This window comes from Podarcis melisellensis (assembly GCF_964234715.1).
Source record: "Podarcis melisellensis genome assembly, chromosome: 3".
In the NCBI taxonomy this organism is placed as follows: domain Eukaryota; kingdom Metazoa; phylum Chordata; class Lepidosauria; order Squamata; family Lacertidae; genus Podarcis; species Podarcis melisellensis.
Genome location: NC_138530.1, coordinates 15238051 through 15254994, shown reverse-complemented (window position 1 = coordinate 15254994; position 16944 = coordinate 15238051). Strand labels below are relative to the sequence as shown.

The 16944-nt window shown below is 45.4% G+C and overlaps 1 protein-coding gene across 3 annotated transcripts in view; it reads right to left on the bottom strand.

Moving 5' to 3' along the window:
* FSHR (follicle stimulating hormone receptor) overlaps positions 1–16944 on the bottom strand; it is a gene marked incomplete at its 5' end in the record, with an annotated part of 113485 nt that overhangs the window by 42584 nt on the left and 53957 nt on the right. For 2 of the 3 annotated variants that reach the window (XR_014166242.1, XM_081903959.1), the window contains 2 exons: positions 9598–9672; positions 12799–12873. Coding sequence is in view for 2 of the 3 variants with exons in the window: in XM_081903959.1 (XP_081760085.1) it covers positions 9598–9672; positions 12799–12873 (150 nt within the window). The remainder of the gene's footprint in view (positions 1–9597; positions 9673–12798; positions 12874–16944) is intronic. The other variant, XM_081903960.1, reaches the window with a different exon arrangement.

Here is a 16944-nt window from a genome sequence, read left to right as displayed (position 1 = left end):
TATTATTATTATTATTATTATTATTATTATTATTATTATTATTGAAAAACAAACAAAACCCATGCCAGTATGGAGGCGTCATATTAAAACTACAGTTCCCAGGGTTCCCCAGGCAGATGAAATTATGATAAACCCAGTTTAAGTCTTGGAAGAGGAAACTGCAGCCATCATTTCAGAACTTCTGCTGTGCTTTATATACCAAAAGAAGAGCATCAAAACAATTTAAGAAACATGCAATGCCCTTAGGCACCTAGAAGACTCTTCAATATTGGAAGAAGTTAAGAAGATTCTGAGTGCAACAGGGCTCTTCCCACTTGCAATTCCTAGCAATTAGCTGACAGTGGAGGTAAAACAAGGCTACGCCAAGCAGGGGTCAAGAACGGCAGCGATGGAATAAAAGATGTATCATCTTCATGGCTGTGCTATGGCTATGATTCGAAAGTGCTTCTGACAGCACAAGGAAGAATAATCAGGTATTCATGTACAAATGTGAGCATCGATTCAATGCGTCAGCCAGTCCTAATGGCATTCTAGCTGACATCGGGATGAATGGAGCCGCCATTTCCATTCCAAAGTGAGCCCTCAAAGAAGGTGTCTCTAATGCACGTTATCAAAACGTTCCGTAGAGTTTCAGCTGAGCCATTCACAGTCTAATAAGCGTTCATTATCCGTCTCATTTCCTATCCTCCGTGCATTTGCTTCACAGGAAAGCAGCATGCGAAGGAGGGATTGAGATTGCCGTTGCTGCGAGCATGCGAAAGCTGACGAATCTCTGCAATCGTTATATATCAGAAGGAACAGCAACGGGCCTGATGTCTCATTCAGTATGGCTCGTCTTCCCGACTGTGCTTCGTGGGAGCAAAGGCATCACAGGAATCTTTCACTCCACATGGGGCTCAAACCCACGACTCTGAGATTAAGAGTCTCATGCTCTACTGACTGAGCCAAATGGCTGGAGCGGGATTGAACTTTGCCATGTGGCTGCTGCACCTTTCCAGCTTTCTTTTATAAAATTATCTGGCTGATTGGCTCTTCTGGCTCCTTAGCAGGACCTCTAGATAGTGCACAAAACAAATGAAATACTGTGAAAATCCCAGAAACGAGAAGTAATCGGCTAGAAGTATTATCTTATAGAAACAGACTAAATAATAAAAATCAAAAAGTTTAAGGAAAAAATTAGAAAAACCTAGATAGTGGCAGGGATGAAACTCAGGGGCAGGCCTGGTCTCCTTAGTTATTTTAAAGGGTGAGCCCAGTCTACATGGTTATTATCATCTTGCGGTTTCAGTATTCATCTTGTCTTCTATTTGCACTGCGTTCTTATTGAACCTTTGACTTGCGTTAGGCGTATGTTTCCCTTTTCTTGACAATCTCTCAGAATGACGCCTTGTAACAGACTAACATGGCTTCCTCTGCATGTCAGCTTTGGTATAATAAGTGCAACCTGACTCATCGTGTCTTTAATCATTCTACGGTTTTTTGGGGGAAAGAGCTACAAGATTTTTCACTAAGGCCGGGTGGTTTGATCATATGAAGCCTCTGTTTGTCAGCTTCACCAGCTCCCACTTGAAGGCCAATTTAAAGTGCTGCCTTTAATTTTTAAAAAGACCTAAACAGCTCGGGGCCTGGTTGCCTTCTTTTCTGTTAGAGCGTTTATTAATTTCCCAATAAAAAACATCCAATTAACATATCAAATCATAATCCAATTAAAAAAAAAAACTAAAATAAAAAAAATCCAATTGTCTTCTGAATTATAATTCTGATTTTATGGCTTCCCACAGTCTGAATGTCAAAGCATCTCCAAACCTCAGTCCTGCCTCTCACTATGTTTCCATATTTCCATATCCGATTTTCCATATCCGATTGCCTTCTTTTCTATCTGGGTATTAAGATCCTCTTTGGAAGACTTGCTCCAGTTCTCTCTGCCAAGTGAGGTTCATAAGCCCTGCTGGATCAGGCCAAAGACCAATCTAGTCCAGCATCCTGTTCTCACAGTGGCCAACTAGTTGCCAATGGGAATTCCATGGACAGGACCTGAGTGCAACAACAGAACTTCCCCCACTTGTGATTCCCATCAGCTGGCAATCAGAGCGGAGGCAGAACTCCGTTATCATAGATAGTAGCAAATAGGGTTGTCAAAAGATTCCAGCCAAAATAGAAACAAGTGGATATTGACAATGTCCACTTATTTGTCCCATGTCCAGAACAGAAATCAGTCCAGCAAATGTGATCAGTAGATCAGCATTTGCCGGCATCGTTGCTTTCCGTCTGCAAATCATATGTTTCTTTCCCCATTTGCATTGTGTTTCCTTCATGCTGATATGAATGGGTGGAATAATGTCATTTACAGAATTTATTCACGCTATGTTATGTACGGTAATTACACGATTATGTAATTGTGCTTCAGTAAGATGAAAAATGTAGTTTGGGGTGGAAGATGAACTGCAGCAGAACAGAAACAACGATGCATGTCTAAAATACAACAGCAATACTTCCCTGGTGGTGAGGCAGGTAACCATTAGGAGAGAGTCTTTTTGGTAGTGGCACCACAGTTATGGAATAGTCTTCTCAAGAATACTCACTTGGCACTATTTTTGTGGCCTTTTCAGCACCAGGTGAATAATTTCTGTTAGTGAAGGCCTTCTAAACAACTTAAGTAAAGCTGGGCTTCTCAGTTTTTTTAATTTTTTAAAAAAGTGTAGTGTGTTTACATATAGTTTTCTAAGGGCAGCACAGGGCAGGACACTGCAAAGGAAACGTACACAGTGTAGGTCAGACAGAAGGGCCATAGCTCAGCGTAGAGATTCTGCCTTGCATGCACTGAACCAGACGGGCCAAGGATCTGATTTCAGTGTAAGGCTCTGTTCCAGAGCCTTTTCAGTAAAGTGGGCTAGAGCAGGCATGGCCAAACTTGGCCCTTCAGCTGTTTTGGGACTACAACTCCCATCATCCCTAGCTAACAGGACCAATGGTCACGGATGATGGGAATTGTAGTCCCAAAACAGCTGGAGGGCCAAGTTTGGCCATGCCTGGCTAGAGGAACAGAGAAAACTGTTTAGAGAGTGATTCTAAATGGCCTCGGTCCAGTATATCTGAAGGAGTGTCTCCACCCCCATCGTTCTACCCGGACACTGAGGTCCAGCGCCAAGGGCCTTCTGGCATTTCCCTCACTGCAAGAAGCCAAGTTACAGGGAACCAGGCAGAGGGCCTTCTCAGTAGTGGCGCCTGCCCTGTGGAACACCCTCCCACCAGATGTCAAAGAGAACAACAACTACCAGGCTTTTAGAAGACATCTGAAGGCAGCCCTGTTTAGGGAAGCTTTGATGCATTACTGTATTTTAATATTTTGTTGGAAGCCGCCCAGAGTGGCCAGGGAAGCCCAGCCAGATGGCTGGGGTATAAAAATTATTATTATTATTATTATTATTATTATTATTATTATTATTATTATTATTTTAACACAGTCGTTGTTGGCTTCTGTTGAGAGACAATGGAGCATGCCTCCGGGGCGAAGTCGAACCACTGGGTTAGCAGCACCAAATTGATCCCCCTGGGGCACAAACCTATGCAATGTGTCTGGAGGTCTTGGGGTGCCCAGATGACAGGACCTACCCCCCTCAGCCTCACTGATGTGGCCCAAAGGAAGGCAGAGCAATATGTTTGGCACCAGATTGGCTGCAGGAATTGCTGGAAGGGTTTACTCTTTAGCCTTTTATTCTAATGAAGACATCCCACAAGGAGATTTAGGGTCAGAGTTTTCCTTCTCCTAGATGAGCTACCTTCCCAGGTTGACAAGGCCCTTCTACCCCTCACTCCCCTCTACAGCTTGCGCCGTCTGAACCGTTGGACCCACTACAGTGGTACCTTGGGTTAAGAACTTAATTAGTGCTGGAGGTCCGTTCTTAACCTGAAACTGTTCTTAACCTGAAGCACCACTTTAGCTAATGGGGCCTCCTGCTGCCACCGTGCTACCGGAGCACGATTTCTGTTCTCATCCTGAAGCCAAGTTCTTAACCTGAGGTACTATTTATTTTTTCCAAGTGAATTTTTATTGTTTTCCTTACATATTCTTTTCCAAAAAAATTGTAATAGCACCATACATTCCCTTTGACTCTGCCGAGTCGCGACCCCCCTCCCTCCCCACAACTGGTATATCTATCCTCTTTCCATCACACACATCATTCTCATATTAGTACTATTATACATTGGAGGTATTATGTCAATCCTGCTAGTGTCTTGACCTCTTTACAATTCTTCTTTAAATATTCAACAAATTTACTCCAGTTATTTTGGTATCTTTGATCTCCCTGGTCCCAGATCCTCCCTGACAGTTTGGCAAGTTCTGCATATTCTGTCAACTTCGCCTGCCACTCCTGAATAGTTGGTATATCTTGTACTTTCCATCTTCTGAGGTACTATTTCTGGGTTAGCGGAGTCTGTAACCTGAAGCGTCTGTAACCTGAGGTGCCACTGTGCTGGCCTTATCCATTCAATCTGCTGAAGCCTCTCTTCACATGCATGGGCAGTCCCTAACTCAACAAGGGTTTGAGACCCGTTGGCTACCCACACCAGGTTCAGCTGGCCAGTTGAAGCCATTCGCAGGGTGTAGCCGCTGTCGCATGCTGACAGCTTCTCGGAGCCACAGGTGAGATCTGAGTGGACAAACTCCCACAGAAGGAGCACAACGTGTCACCCCCCACCAGAGCTACCACCCCTCCCTTAACACCCCTGTTAAAACATATTCACAAGAATAACCAATATGTTAAGAGCCAGTGCCACTGTTCCAGGGGATGTTGTTTTTCAATCTATTTTCTCTTTTTGAATTTGAATTGTGTATCTGAGGATGAGAGTGGAAGAGATAACAATGGTGGTTTCAGGGCATTCTGGCGTCTCGATTACAAATGCAAAGTAATTTTGGAAACAAAAAGAGTCCAGTGGTGTGATCTGAAAAGGCAAAGATATATTATCCCAGCAGACAATGCCTCCATTTACTCTTTTCCTCTAATGAGGCTTGTATCTGTGAAAAGGGCAGCAAGTTACCATTTGGAAACAGATTTGCATCCACTCAGGAGGAGCAATTAACAATTTCATCCTCTGTGTGAAAAATCTTTGGAAGCAAGTCAAGAGCTGCCTTTCATTATTATTATTAATTATATATATATATATGAGCCCCTAACAAACTTAATCGGACTCTAATGATGTTTATTAACTTCTGCAACTTAGGAAAGAATGCCGCCTAAATAAGGGATTGGCCAGCTTGAAAGCTTTCTCAATCACCAGCAATGGATGCTTTATTAAGTAGGCCCTTAAAGTTAAGGGTTGTGAGTTTTTTCCCCAATTAACATGTGGGAGAAGGTAATTGAGTAGCTGCAATTTTCCCATCCCGCGGCGAGGACCCCGTAAGGAGTCTCACCACAGCATTCTGCACCCGCTGGAGTTTCTGGGTCAGTCTGAAGGGCAGCCCCACGTAGAGTGAGTTACAATATGAGTCTAGAATATGACCATGCTTTAATGTGAAGAATAAGCTTATAAAATCATAGGATTCTAGAGTTGGAAGGGAGCATGTGGGGTCATCTAGTCCAGCCCCCTGTAATGGAGGAATCTTTTGCCCAACATGGGGCTCAAACCCATGACTCTGAGGTTAAGAGTCTCATACTTTACCAACTGAGCTATATTCCTGTGCCGCCATTCATTTCCCACAGTCCATAGGTCATTCTCTCCTGCATTGCTGCCTTTCCACACCCTCCCCATCCTGGGTTTGGATTTTCTCAAACCAGGGCTGCTTCGCGAAGGAGAGGGTATAGAAAACCCAAACAAAGGGAAGGGAAAATGCAAGAGGGCAGTGATATGGAGGAGAACATCATCCGGACAACGGAGAGTTAACAGGCTTGTCATTCGCATCAAACAGCAGTATGGACGAGCCTTCTGGAAAGTGAAGGAGAATAACTGGTATCAGCTGAATGAAGGAGCTCACAAGCTGTAAGTTTACAATTGGGATATTGCAGCTGGTGGGGCGCGCTGGGGTTGCGAAAGCCAGCTGAAAAGAGCTGCTGTGCGACTGAATGAAAGATTAAGGAATAAATGGGGAATGGATAAAATCCTGACTCAGAATGTGTGCAACTGGTATGTATGGGGGAAGGGGCTATTGGGCTCCTTTTATTGGAAAAATTGGTAGATAAACATCTCCTCACCACCAGGGTGAGAGGTCAGAGGTTTAGGCAAAGCGCATGGTGAACCAGGGGGATGTTTGGAAAAGAAACGGATGCGGGGACAGATCTCCCAATCTGCACTTGTTTCTGCTTCTCAAGTGCCTTGTCTTTATTCATGACTTTCTAAAAAGCCACTTGAGGTTTCTCAGCAGAGTGTGCAAGGCTGTGATGAAGCGCGCAGGTTTCCCTGTCTTTTCTCTAATTCCATCCCATCAGCCGACCAGCGTGAAGCGAAAACGGGCGCCGGGGCTGGACCGGCACAACATTTGTAAACACATTACCATGCCGGAATGAAAAATAATACAAAGTCACACGGCAGAGCTGGCGCCAGGTATGGGGGCCTCAGCTTCGAAGTGATGAATGGCTGCTTGGCCTTTGAATTTGTCACAGCTCTTAAGAACCAAATTGAGCGGCTCCCTCCCTCCCCGAAGCTGGTCTTGTTTCTGTGCAATAAACAAGAGCCAGGGTGGGGAAGCTGAAGGCTGCAGGAGCACATGGTTGCCATCTCCTCCTCAAAGTTCTGTCTCTGAGCACGAGGGTTTGATGCTTGTTAACCTTTCTTATACACGAAAGCTACTAACAAGAGGAAATGAGCAGCCTTCTCTGCAAAACGCTCTGTTGTCTGCAAGTTCAGGTCTGCAGCAGGAGCTACATGGCATCTATACGAGTGGATGCCCACTCTGTTTCCTAGGCATGCCCATAGCTCAGTGTTTAGAGCATCTGCTTTGCATGCAAGAGGTCCCCGGTTCAATCCCCAGCATCTCCAGGTAAGGCTCAGAAAGACTCCCACTCTGAAATCCTGGAGAGATGCTGCTAATCAGGGAAGGAGAATTATGAGTCTCCTTTTGGAAAAACAGAAGTCAGGGTCTGGTTTCCCCCCTCATAATAATGTTGTCTGCCTTCAAAATGCTACAATTCTGCGATTCTATACTGGTACTGGGAGGCGGGTGGCGCTGTGGGTTAAACCACAGAGCCTAGGACTTGCCGATCAGAAGGTCGGCGGTTCGAATCCCCGTAACGGGGTGAGCTCCCGTTGCTCGGTCCCTTCTCCTGCCAACCTAGCAGTTCGAAAGCATGTCAAAGTGCAAGTAGATAAATAGGTACCGCTCCGGCGGGAAGGTAAACGGCGTTTCCGTGCGCTGCTCTGATTCGCCAGAAGTGGCTTAGTCATGCTGGCCACATGACCCGGAAGCTGTATGCCGGCTCCCTCGGCCAATAAAGCGAGATGAGCGCCGCAACCCGAGTCGGCCTTGACTGGACCTAATGGTCAGAGGCCCCTTTACCTTTACCTTTACACTGGTACTAAATATATAAGTAAACACTCCCCATTTATTATCATGGAACTGTAGAGCTGGAAGGGAATCTCCCATGCAGGAGTGCACATAATCAAAAATGAGAAAAATCCGCTCTCGTTTTCCAGTGGGCGGCATTGCGGCTAGGCTTCTGGGACTCTGCAGTGATCCAGCAAGGGGGCAGAGAGTTGACGCTCCCTTCCATGTTGTCCCAGCTGCAGGGCCACACCCAGTGTGGCACTGCTGGCCAATCAGTGCCAGGCGGGGGTGGGGCTGTGGGAGGGTAGACCCTCCTTTCTTGCTGGTGGTTAGGCATTGGGTATGCCTTTGTTTGGATGGAGGGGAGGTTGTATCCTCCACCTGCCCCTCCTCAGTAAGGGTATCCTGCTGAAGTGATCCAGGGGTGCGGCTTCTTGCCGATGTCCAGACATGGGCTAGGGCCATGTCACAACCCCAACGGGGACCCTTCGGAGCGCCCCTATTTGATGTAAGTCATAGGGCTCCCCCTATTGGTGTTTTACCCTTAGTTGGACTCCCTGCAGATGGGTGGGAGTCGAGCCAAACTGCTCACATCTCTAACCAATAAATTTGTGGCCTATTCGAACCCCAAAACCAAAATACTTGTGTCCATGTGCTCATTGTCCATTGGACATCCGAAGGCAGCCCTGTTTAGGGAGGTTTTTAATATTTAATGCTGTATTGTTTTTAACACTCAATTGGGAGCCACCCAGAGTGGGTGGGGAAACTCAGCCAGATGGGTGGGGTATAAATAATAATAAATAACAACAACAACTGTGGGGAACATAATTAGGCTTTTCTCATATAGCCAGACTTTCTCCTCTGCAGCAAGGAGTCTCCCATGTAGGAAATTTGTATCATGCCAGCTGTGCTGAATCAGGGCTAAGATTAAAATCCGCGCTGGTATGAGGGGCGAGGGGGGGGGAGTGTGGTCTACAAAGCCCCAAAGCCACCCTTTCCATTTTAATAGAGTCCCCTGGATTTCATTATATTTCCTCTCTTTACTTACGACCGAAGAGATATTATCAGTCAGATTCAGGTCAGATGCTAACAGCAGCTTGACTATTTCTGGAGGGTACTTTGTACAGAGGGTAGGATTAATTATCCACGAATTATGATGGAAACCCCATGGGAGCGGATGTGGCAAGCATATCGGGAGACCTGCATGCATTGTGAAGGGTGCCATTCAAACAGATGTGGAATTAAGCTTGACAATCAGATGCTTTCTTATTAAAAGGCATCTCATCACCCAGCGCTGCATATAAATGGGAGCCACAGCTCATGGCTTTCCATGTGAAGTTTAAATGCTCATTGTGCAGGCAGGAGAGAAAAAGCGTTGAGTAAGTAAGAAGAGAAAACATCACTTGCTTGGACAATTTAGACCAGAGTTTTCCAAACTGTGTGTCATGACATGCATGTTGGCTGCAGTGTGTAGGTGTGTCGTGTGAACACTCCTTCTAGGGCTGGAAAGGAGTTAGTTTAACCTCCGGTTTGCTAGTAAAACTGAATTGCTGTGTCGTGAAATGATGCATGTCTAAAAATGTGTGTCACCGACATGAAAAGTTTGGAAAGCTCCAATCTAGATTATTAGGGCCATTTTATCCTTTGCCCAGTACAGTGGTACCTCGGCTTCAGTGGCATAGCGTGGGGGGGTGCAGGGTTAGGGGGCGCAAATTACTTGCCTTGCCCCGGGTGCTGACAACCCATGCTACGCCACTGCTCGGCTTACATACGCTTCAGGTTACATACACTTCAGGTTACAGACTCCACTAACCCAGAAATAGTACCTCGGGTTAAGAACTTTGCTTCAGGATGAGAACAGAAATTGTGCTCCGGCGGCGCGGCAGCAGCAGGAGGCCCCATTAGCTAAAGTGGTGCTTCAGGTTAAGAACAGTTTCAGGTTAAGAACGGACCTCCGGAATGAATTAAGTACTTAACCCGAGGTACCACTGTAGCTGCCAATCCAGTTCTCATGTGGCGCCTTGATTCAGCAGTTCAAAACAGTAATAAGGCAAGAAAAAGTCTGTACAAAAGGACAATTTTCCAGGGAATACAGCTGCAACGTCAGGAATACTCACAAATATCTGAGACTGGGAAGATTCTGGAAGGCATATCTATCAATATACACCAGATGGTTTGCTTTCTCAATTCTTCTGTGGGGGGAAAGAAAAAAAGAAAAACATCAGTTATAATTTGAATTGTCTCGTTTTTCCACAGTATGAAATTTGGCTGGGGAAAGCAACATGATCTGCAAAGCAGTATGGGTGAGATCCAATGTAAGGTCAGCGCAACTGGGGTTAAGCAACTTCATTCACAAGTGCAGTTTATCTATTGGGTCTGGTTGATGGGTCGTGCTAAGAATGAGACTCCTCTTTGCGGAATGGCTGCTGCGCAAGTGGTCTGCTGTGAGTGGATATCGCCTCTTCAGCTAAAAGTTTTTCTTGTTCTTTAGATTCCCATGCTTGCAGATGGACATATGAGTTACTCCTTCTAGTCCACAGAACCACTAACCTGACAGTGCAAGACCATTCATTTACCCTCTCCACAAATATCTCTCTTCTCGCCCTGCCCACCACTTGTTGTTGTTTAGTCGTGTCCGACTCTTCGTGGCCTCATGGACCAGAGAATGCCAGGCACTCCTGTCTTCCACTGCCTCCCGCCGTTTGGTGAAACTCATGCTGGTAGCTTTGAGAACACTATCCAACCATCTCGTCCTCTGTCGTCCCCTTCTCTTTGTGCCCTCAATCTTTCCCAACATCAGGGTCTTTTCCAGGGAGTCTTCTCTTCTCATGAGGTGGCCAAAGTATTGGAGCTTCAGCTTCAGGATCTGTCCTTCCAGTGAGCCCACCATTACATTTACACAAATTCATTTGTGATGTGATATAAGCAGTTTGTCACTGTTCAGCTGTCATGGGCAGAGGCTGATTAACACAGTAGTTCTCAATGGAAGCAGCTTATCACTTGACTGCTACCACCTCTGATTCTGGTGAATTTGGGTTTCGGGCTGGTCCAGATGACCCAATTGCTACAGGCGTTAGCATTTCCTTAGCAAACTCTCACTCCACTCCAATCATTTCATTCAATACATGTGCCTAATTAAATTGGGGTCATCTTTCACATGGGCATGTTCATTATTTTAGATTGCCATCAGTGGCCCTGTTTCAGGTGCTACTGCCCTCAATTGTCAACTTTGGTTTGTTTTTTTTATAAAAAATGGGTTGTTGGTTTTGTTTTGATTTTATGTATTTGATATTTTATGTGAACCGCCCTGAGACCTTCGGGTATAGGGCGGTATAGAAAACCAATCAATCAATCAATCAATCAATCAATCAATCAATCAATCAACAACAGCAACTACTACTACTACTACTACTACTACTGCAGACAACAAAAAGAGAAAGGGCCTTTTTAGTGGTGGCCCCTTGCAAACTTGACACTTGAAGCTTTCCCCTCCAAAGGCCACACCCCTCACCAGACAGGCTCTACGCTCTCCTTGAGTGCTTTTATCTAACTGAACGGACTGCAACCTTGAATGGTGTACAATAAAGCCTTTTGCTTAGCGTTGCCATACGCCCTGAATTTCCTGGACATACCAGTCGGAAGCAATGTCTGGGTGGAAACCAGAAAAAATGTCCGGGAAAATCTGGACATATGGCAACAAACCCGTATGTTCTGAGCTCCTTTTAATTAAGATGCAGAACTTTTAAATGTTTTATATCGCTGCTGGTTTTAAACTGTCCGTTTTCAAAGTGCTTTTTTTAAAAAAGCAATTTAAATACATTTTGTATGAGTGTGGTGCTGGCTTCCGAAATGTCTTAACTGCTGCTTTAACTTTAATTGCATTTTATGGGAATTGCGTTTTATCCTCTCTTTTTAAAATGGAAGCTGCTTTGAGAGGGCTTTGCCCTAAAAGGCTGCCAAGGAATGTTTGAAGTAAATAAAATGAAAAAGCAATCAAGCCCGGTGTGTAGTCAGGCACCTGTAAGCAGGGGGCTTATCACATGCAAGACCCACAATTGCCAGACTAGTGAAGCATACCCTCCAACATTTCTCCAAGGAGAATAGAGATGTCCTAAGGAAAAGCAGGACATTCTGGGATCAAATCAGAAAACAGGACAACTTCGGTACATCCCGGACCGTCCCTGGAAAATAGGGACACTTGGAGGGCCAGCACCTGTTCACTTCTCTTCCTTCGGTCCTCAGTCTCCATTATGGGATGGCTGAAGCATCCCGTCTCACAGCCCTCGTTTGTCACGAGTTACAGAGGGTGGTTACCTTTTTCTCCTTTGAAATGTAAATAGAGCCAAAGAAGGAAGTTGGAAAAGTGACACTCTGCCCCAATTCCTCTTTCATCTCTATGTGCTTTCCAGGATCTTAGTTTTACCTGGATTCCTTGGAAAAGCAACATGTGTGTGTGTGTGCAATAATAATAATAATAATAATAATAATAATAATAATAATATATTTATATCCCTGCCCATCTGGCTGGGTTTCCCCAGCCACTCTGGGCAGCTCCCAACAGAATATTAAAAACACAACAAAACATCAAACATTAAAACTTCCCTGAACAGGGCTGCCTTCAGATGCCTTCTAAAAGTCAGATAGTTGCTTATTTCCTTGACATCTGATGGGAAGGTGTTCTACAGGGCAAGGGCAGCTACCAAAAAGGCCCTCGACCAGGTTCCATGTAACTTCACTTCTCACAGTGAGGGAACTGCCAGAAGGCTTTCGGCGCTGGATCTCAGTGTCCAGGCTGAATGATGGGGGTGGAGATGCTTCTTCAGGTATACTGGGCCAAGGCTGTTTAGGGCTTTAAAGGTCAGCACCAACACTTTGAATTGTGCTTGGAAATGTACTGGGAGCCAATGTAGATCTTTCAGGACTGGTGTAATATGGTCTCAGCGGCCACTCCCAGTCACCAGACACATTCTTTCTGTCTCTTGGAAGTGGGTCTGATCCAGGGGGGAGGGTGAGGGAAGTGATCAAAAGGGGTGCTACCTACAGAAAAAAAAATCAAATGTGCTCATGAGTCTAAAATGGTTGGCAACACTGCAATAGCCAATTCACACAGTACATTGAGCACAATCACTATTGACGTCTAGTAGGATGAGGCTGAAGACTGAGTCCTGATGAGCCAATGCAGAAGGAAAGAAAGACACATAGAGAAAAAACTAGTCCTAGATCTATTTTGTCCCCATGGAACCACCATGTGCATTTTTACGGTTGGCCCACCAGTATCCTGTAATGCCCCAGCCCTCCAATTCCATTTATTGACTTACATTTCATAGAGTTTTGGAAGGTTGGCGAACACGTTCGATTCTATAGTTCCCAAGGCATCGTTCTGAGAGATTTCTCTGTCAAGAAAAAGGAAACATCAGCCATGGTCGCCTCGCTATTTATCAGAAGCGTCAACATTACAAATGTACGTGAAAAATGAAGGGAATAACTTAAAAACGTTGCCGGCACCGAAGGATCCATAAATCCTGGACTACAACCCATTGAAACACAAAGCTGGCTTAAAAGAAAAGAATATTTGTAAGAGCCTGTTGGGGGGGGGAGGGAAAGTACTCCAGTATCTTAGATAGCATAGCATACATCTCCAGGGGTTTGCAGGATAGAATGCACCGGTCAAGTGGGGGTGGAGGATCACATTTTTTTGCTACTCCCCCTCTACTGAAAACTGAGGATATTCTAAGAACTGCTATTTGACTTTATGAACTGTTGCCCAAGTTTGTTTCCCCCCCTCGTTTCCCCTTCCGCGCCCCCTCCTTTTCTCTCTTTTGTGTCAGGTAGGGACTGCCTTATTTTAATTTACTGCATGTAAGTTACTCTGGGAGTCTTTTTGGCTGAGGAGCAGGATACAAATGCAATAGACAGACAGACAGACAGACAGACAGATGACAGATAGATACTTGAAAAAGAGCACATCAGGAAAATGAATCTCTTTGTTGTGATTATTTACTATTTGCAGGGCATTTGTTATGCATTCAAAAGGAATATCCCACTTGGACCATACCAGAAGAGAGAGACAGCCAGGAGAGGGCCTGCTGCTTCCTTCTAGAAATAGCATTAGCTAGTTGTTTCTATGACAACGTGGCCAACTCTTTAGTCATGTAAGAAGAGAGCTTAACAGCTTGGCTAGGGCCATTAATTTAACAAAGAGACTGGTTTAACCACTTCATCACTTCTACTGAAGAACCCCATCTTATAAAACCGCAGCCCTAGAGGGGACCCAAAGATGGTATCCAAACCAACCAACTCCATTCCCCCAAATCCTATAACAACATATTAACTGAATAGTAGTGCTGGGCTGAAGTTTCTGGCACATTCAAGGGATGGGGGAAAACCTTTCCCAAAGTTTGCAAAAAATCTTCAGGGAGAGGAAGTTCTAGCATGTCCTCCTCCTCCTCCTCCTCTTCTTCTTCTTCTTCTTCTTCTTCTTCTTCTTCTTCTTCTTCTTCTTCTTCTTCTTCTTCTTCTTCTTCTTCTCTGAGCACCGACAATACTGCCAAAGATCAATGGACCACCTAGCTCAGTATGGTCTATGTTGATTGGTTTCAGGCAGGGTTCTCTCCCAACCCTACTTGGAGATGAGAATTGGCCCTATGATCTTCAACAGGCAAAACAGATGCTCAGCGACTGAGCTACGGCTCTTCCCTCCTTGTCAAAGAGCTCTGAAGCTGGGCTTCAGAAGGAGAAGAAAGCCACCCTCCGTCACTGTGTTGGGTCCTACCCCCACCCCAAGGTGCTGTGAGGCAGAGACACATATCTCAATTAACCTTATAAACCGCATCAACGGTGAATGGAAAATGCAAAACAACTCACGACCCAACATTAACAACCTCATGTTTAAATTCCCCACTCACATCAAGAAATGCGATTAAGTGGAAGTTCTATTGCTAATTCCACTACATTACACATTATGATGAAACGGGTAACAGCAGGTGCTTTTACAGCGACACAGTATATATCAAGGTTTTTTTGTGTTTTTTTTTTTTAAAAATAAACCTTGAATGGTAAATTAAACAAAACTTAAACACACATACACGCGCACACACACACAGTCTAGCTACGATAAAATAAAAATAAAAATGTGTCTTTTATGTTTATGATCTGTCTCCCGCAATTCACCCAAGCTAAGCAAGCGGAAGCAGCTCTTGCTTCCTTGAATACAAACCCCTCTTAAAGGGATCATTTATTATTTCAGGCTATGCTAGGTTTGAAGTAATTATCATCTTTATCTAGCAGGAGCGAGGGAGGAAGGAAAAGAGTGATGCACGGGGAGAGCAGGGTGGGATGCGGTTTCTAGAAGGCTTTGCAATGTGGGGCTTGGTTTAAACATGAGTAGAACTCTGCGTGCTCTCAGATCAAAATCCTCCACCCCACTAGCTCAAATTCTTTGCCAAGAAAAGCAACACTCTTTCAACTGTCACAGTTTTGTGGTAGAGCCCCATCATTGCTCCAAGGTTTAATCTTCTAAAACGATAACTCGGGCCCTCCCTTAAAGAGACCTGAGACCTGGGCAACCAACACCCTGTGTTGTGGGTGGGTACATTTGGTAAGCCACAACACCCAATTGGTGTCCCATCTGGCCAATGGGAAGCAGTTCAAATGGTTTGAGGGACCTATTTATGCCCATGCACGTTACCCAGAGCTTCCTCTTTCGGCGCGTGCATTCAGAACACCCGCCCACCACTCCCTATTTTTAGGGCTTTGCGCTTGACCTTGCTATGCCGCCGTGTGTTTGTCGTTGGGACAGGGGCATGGCAGGAATTTTCCTCACTTGGCTGATTGGCTGTTGCCATCTGCTGCGTAGCAAATTGCCACAACTTGTAAGGTTCCGGATAGGCTCTGGTTCAGGTGATAGGGATGGGAGAACGCTCTCGCCATCCCTATGTGAAGGGTATTCCGTTAAAGGAATCCAGGGACTCTATGGTTTGGTCAACCCCTGAGAGGGGGTTGTGCCCGTGCCTGAGTCCAGGGGGACATTCAGGTGGCGGAGATAGCCTGTTCCCGGCTTTCCTCTTATCTGGGTGTTCACCCCTGGCTGACCTATGCTGGTGCCCTGGGTCAGCGCTACCTGCTTTGCAGGGAGCTAGTCGAACCAGAGCCTATGCAACCAGTCACTTTCTGTAATCAATAAAGTTGTGGCCTACATTCTGCCAAAAACCAAAACCAAAATTTGAGTCAAGTGTGAATTTATTTAGGGGGGAGGTTTCTGGGTCTGAACAGGCAAGAAGAGACCCATCTAGTCCAGCATCAAATTCTCACAGTGGCCAACCAGATGCCAGTGGTAAGACCACAGGCAGGACATCAGTGCAACAGTGCTCACCTATCCTGCTATTCTCAACAACAGGCATTCAGAAACAATGCATTTCCATGGCCTGCTCCCCTTTCTATCCCTCTTTTCTTAGGGTCCCTGCTGCTTCTCTTGGCACACGGTGTCAGCATACCCTTCTCTCCATCTTTCCTAGTCCTGCACAGCTTTCCTTTCCTTGATTTCTCCAGTCTTCTCCCTTCTCTCCCTCAATAATAATAATAACGATTTATTATTTATACCCCACCCATCTGGCTGTGTTTCCCCAGCCTCTCTGGGTAGCTTCCAACCCAATATTAAAAACAATACAGCGTCAGACATTGAAAACCTCCCTAAACACGGCCACCTTCAGTTGTCTTTTAAAAGTAAAATAGTTGTTTATTGCCTTGACATCTGCTGGGAGGGCATTCCACAGGGTAAGTGCCACTACAAATTAGAGAGCCAGTGTGGTGTAGTGGTTAAGAGTGGTAGATTCGTAATCTGGTAAACCAGGTTCGATTCCCTGCTCCTCCACATGCAGCTGCTGGGTGACCTTGGGCTAGTCACATTTCTATGACGTCTCTCAGCCCCACTCACCTCACAGAGTGTTTGTTGTGGGGGAGGAAGGGAAAGGAGAATGATAGCCGCTTTGAGACTCCATCGGGTAGTGATAAAGTGGGATATCAAATCCAAACTCTTCTTCTTCTTCTACCGAGAAGGCCCTCTGCTTGGTTCCCTGTAACCTCACTTTTCACAGCGAGGGAACCGCCAGAAGGCCCTTGGCGCTGGACCTCAGTGTCGGGGCAGAACGATGGGGGGTGGAGACACTCTTTCAGGTATACAGGACTGAGGCCTGTATACATCGGCACTGAATAGGTAAGCACTGCCTCCAACCAAGAGGTGTCTGTTCCTATCCTTAGCATCTAGATAAAGGTTTGGAGACTATCATAGTTAAGCGATATATAGTTCTAAGGCCAGAAGTTTATCCTTCTAGCCAAAGGCCATGACAAACCCTTAGCAGTTGTATTAATAAAATAACACAGAGCATACAGCCATATAATAAGCCAACATCCATGGTGAAAGGGACCAGAGAGACACCAACATGCTTAAATTTGAAGGCGCAACTTCA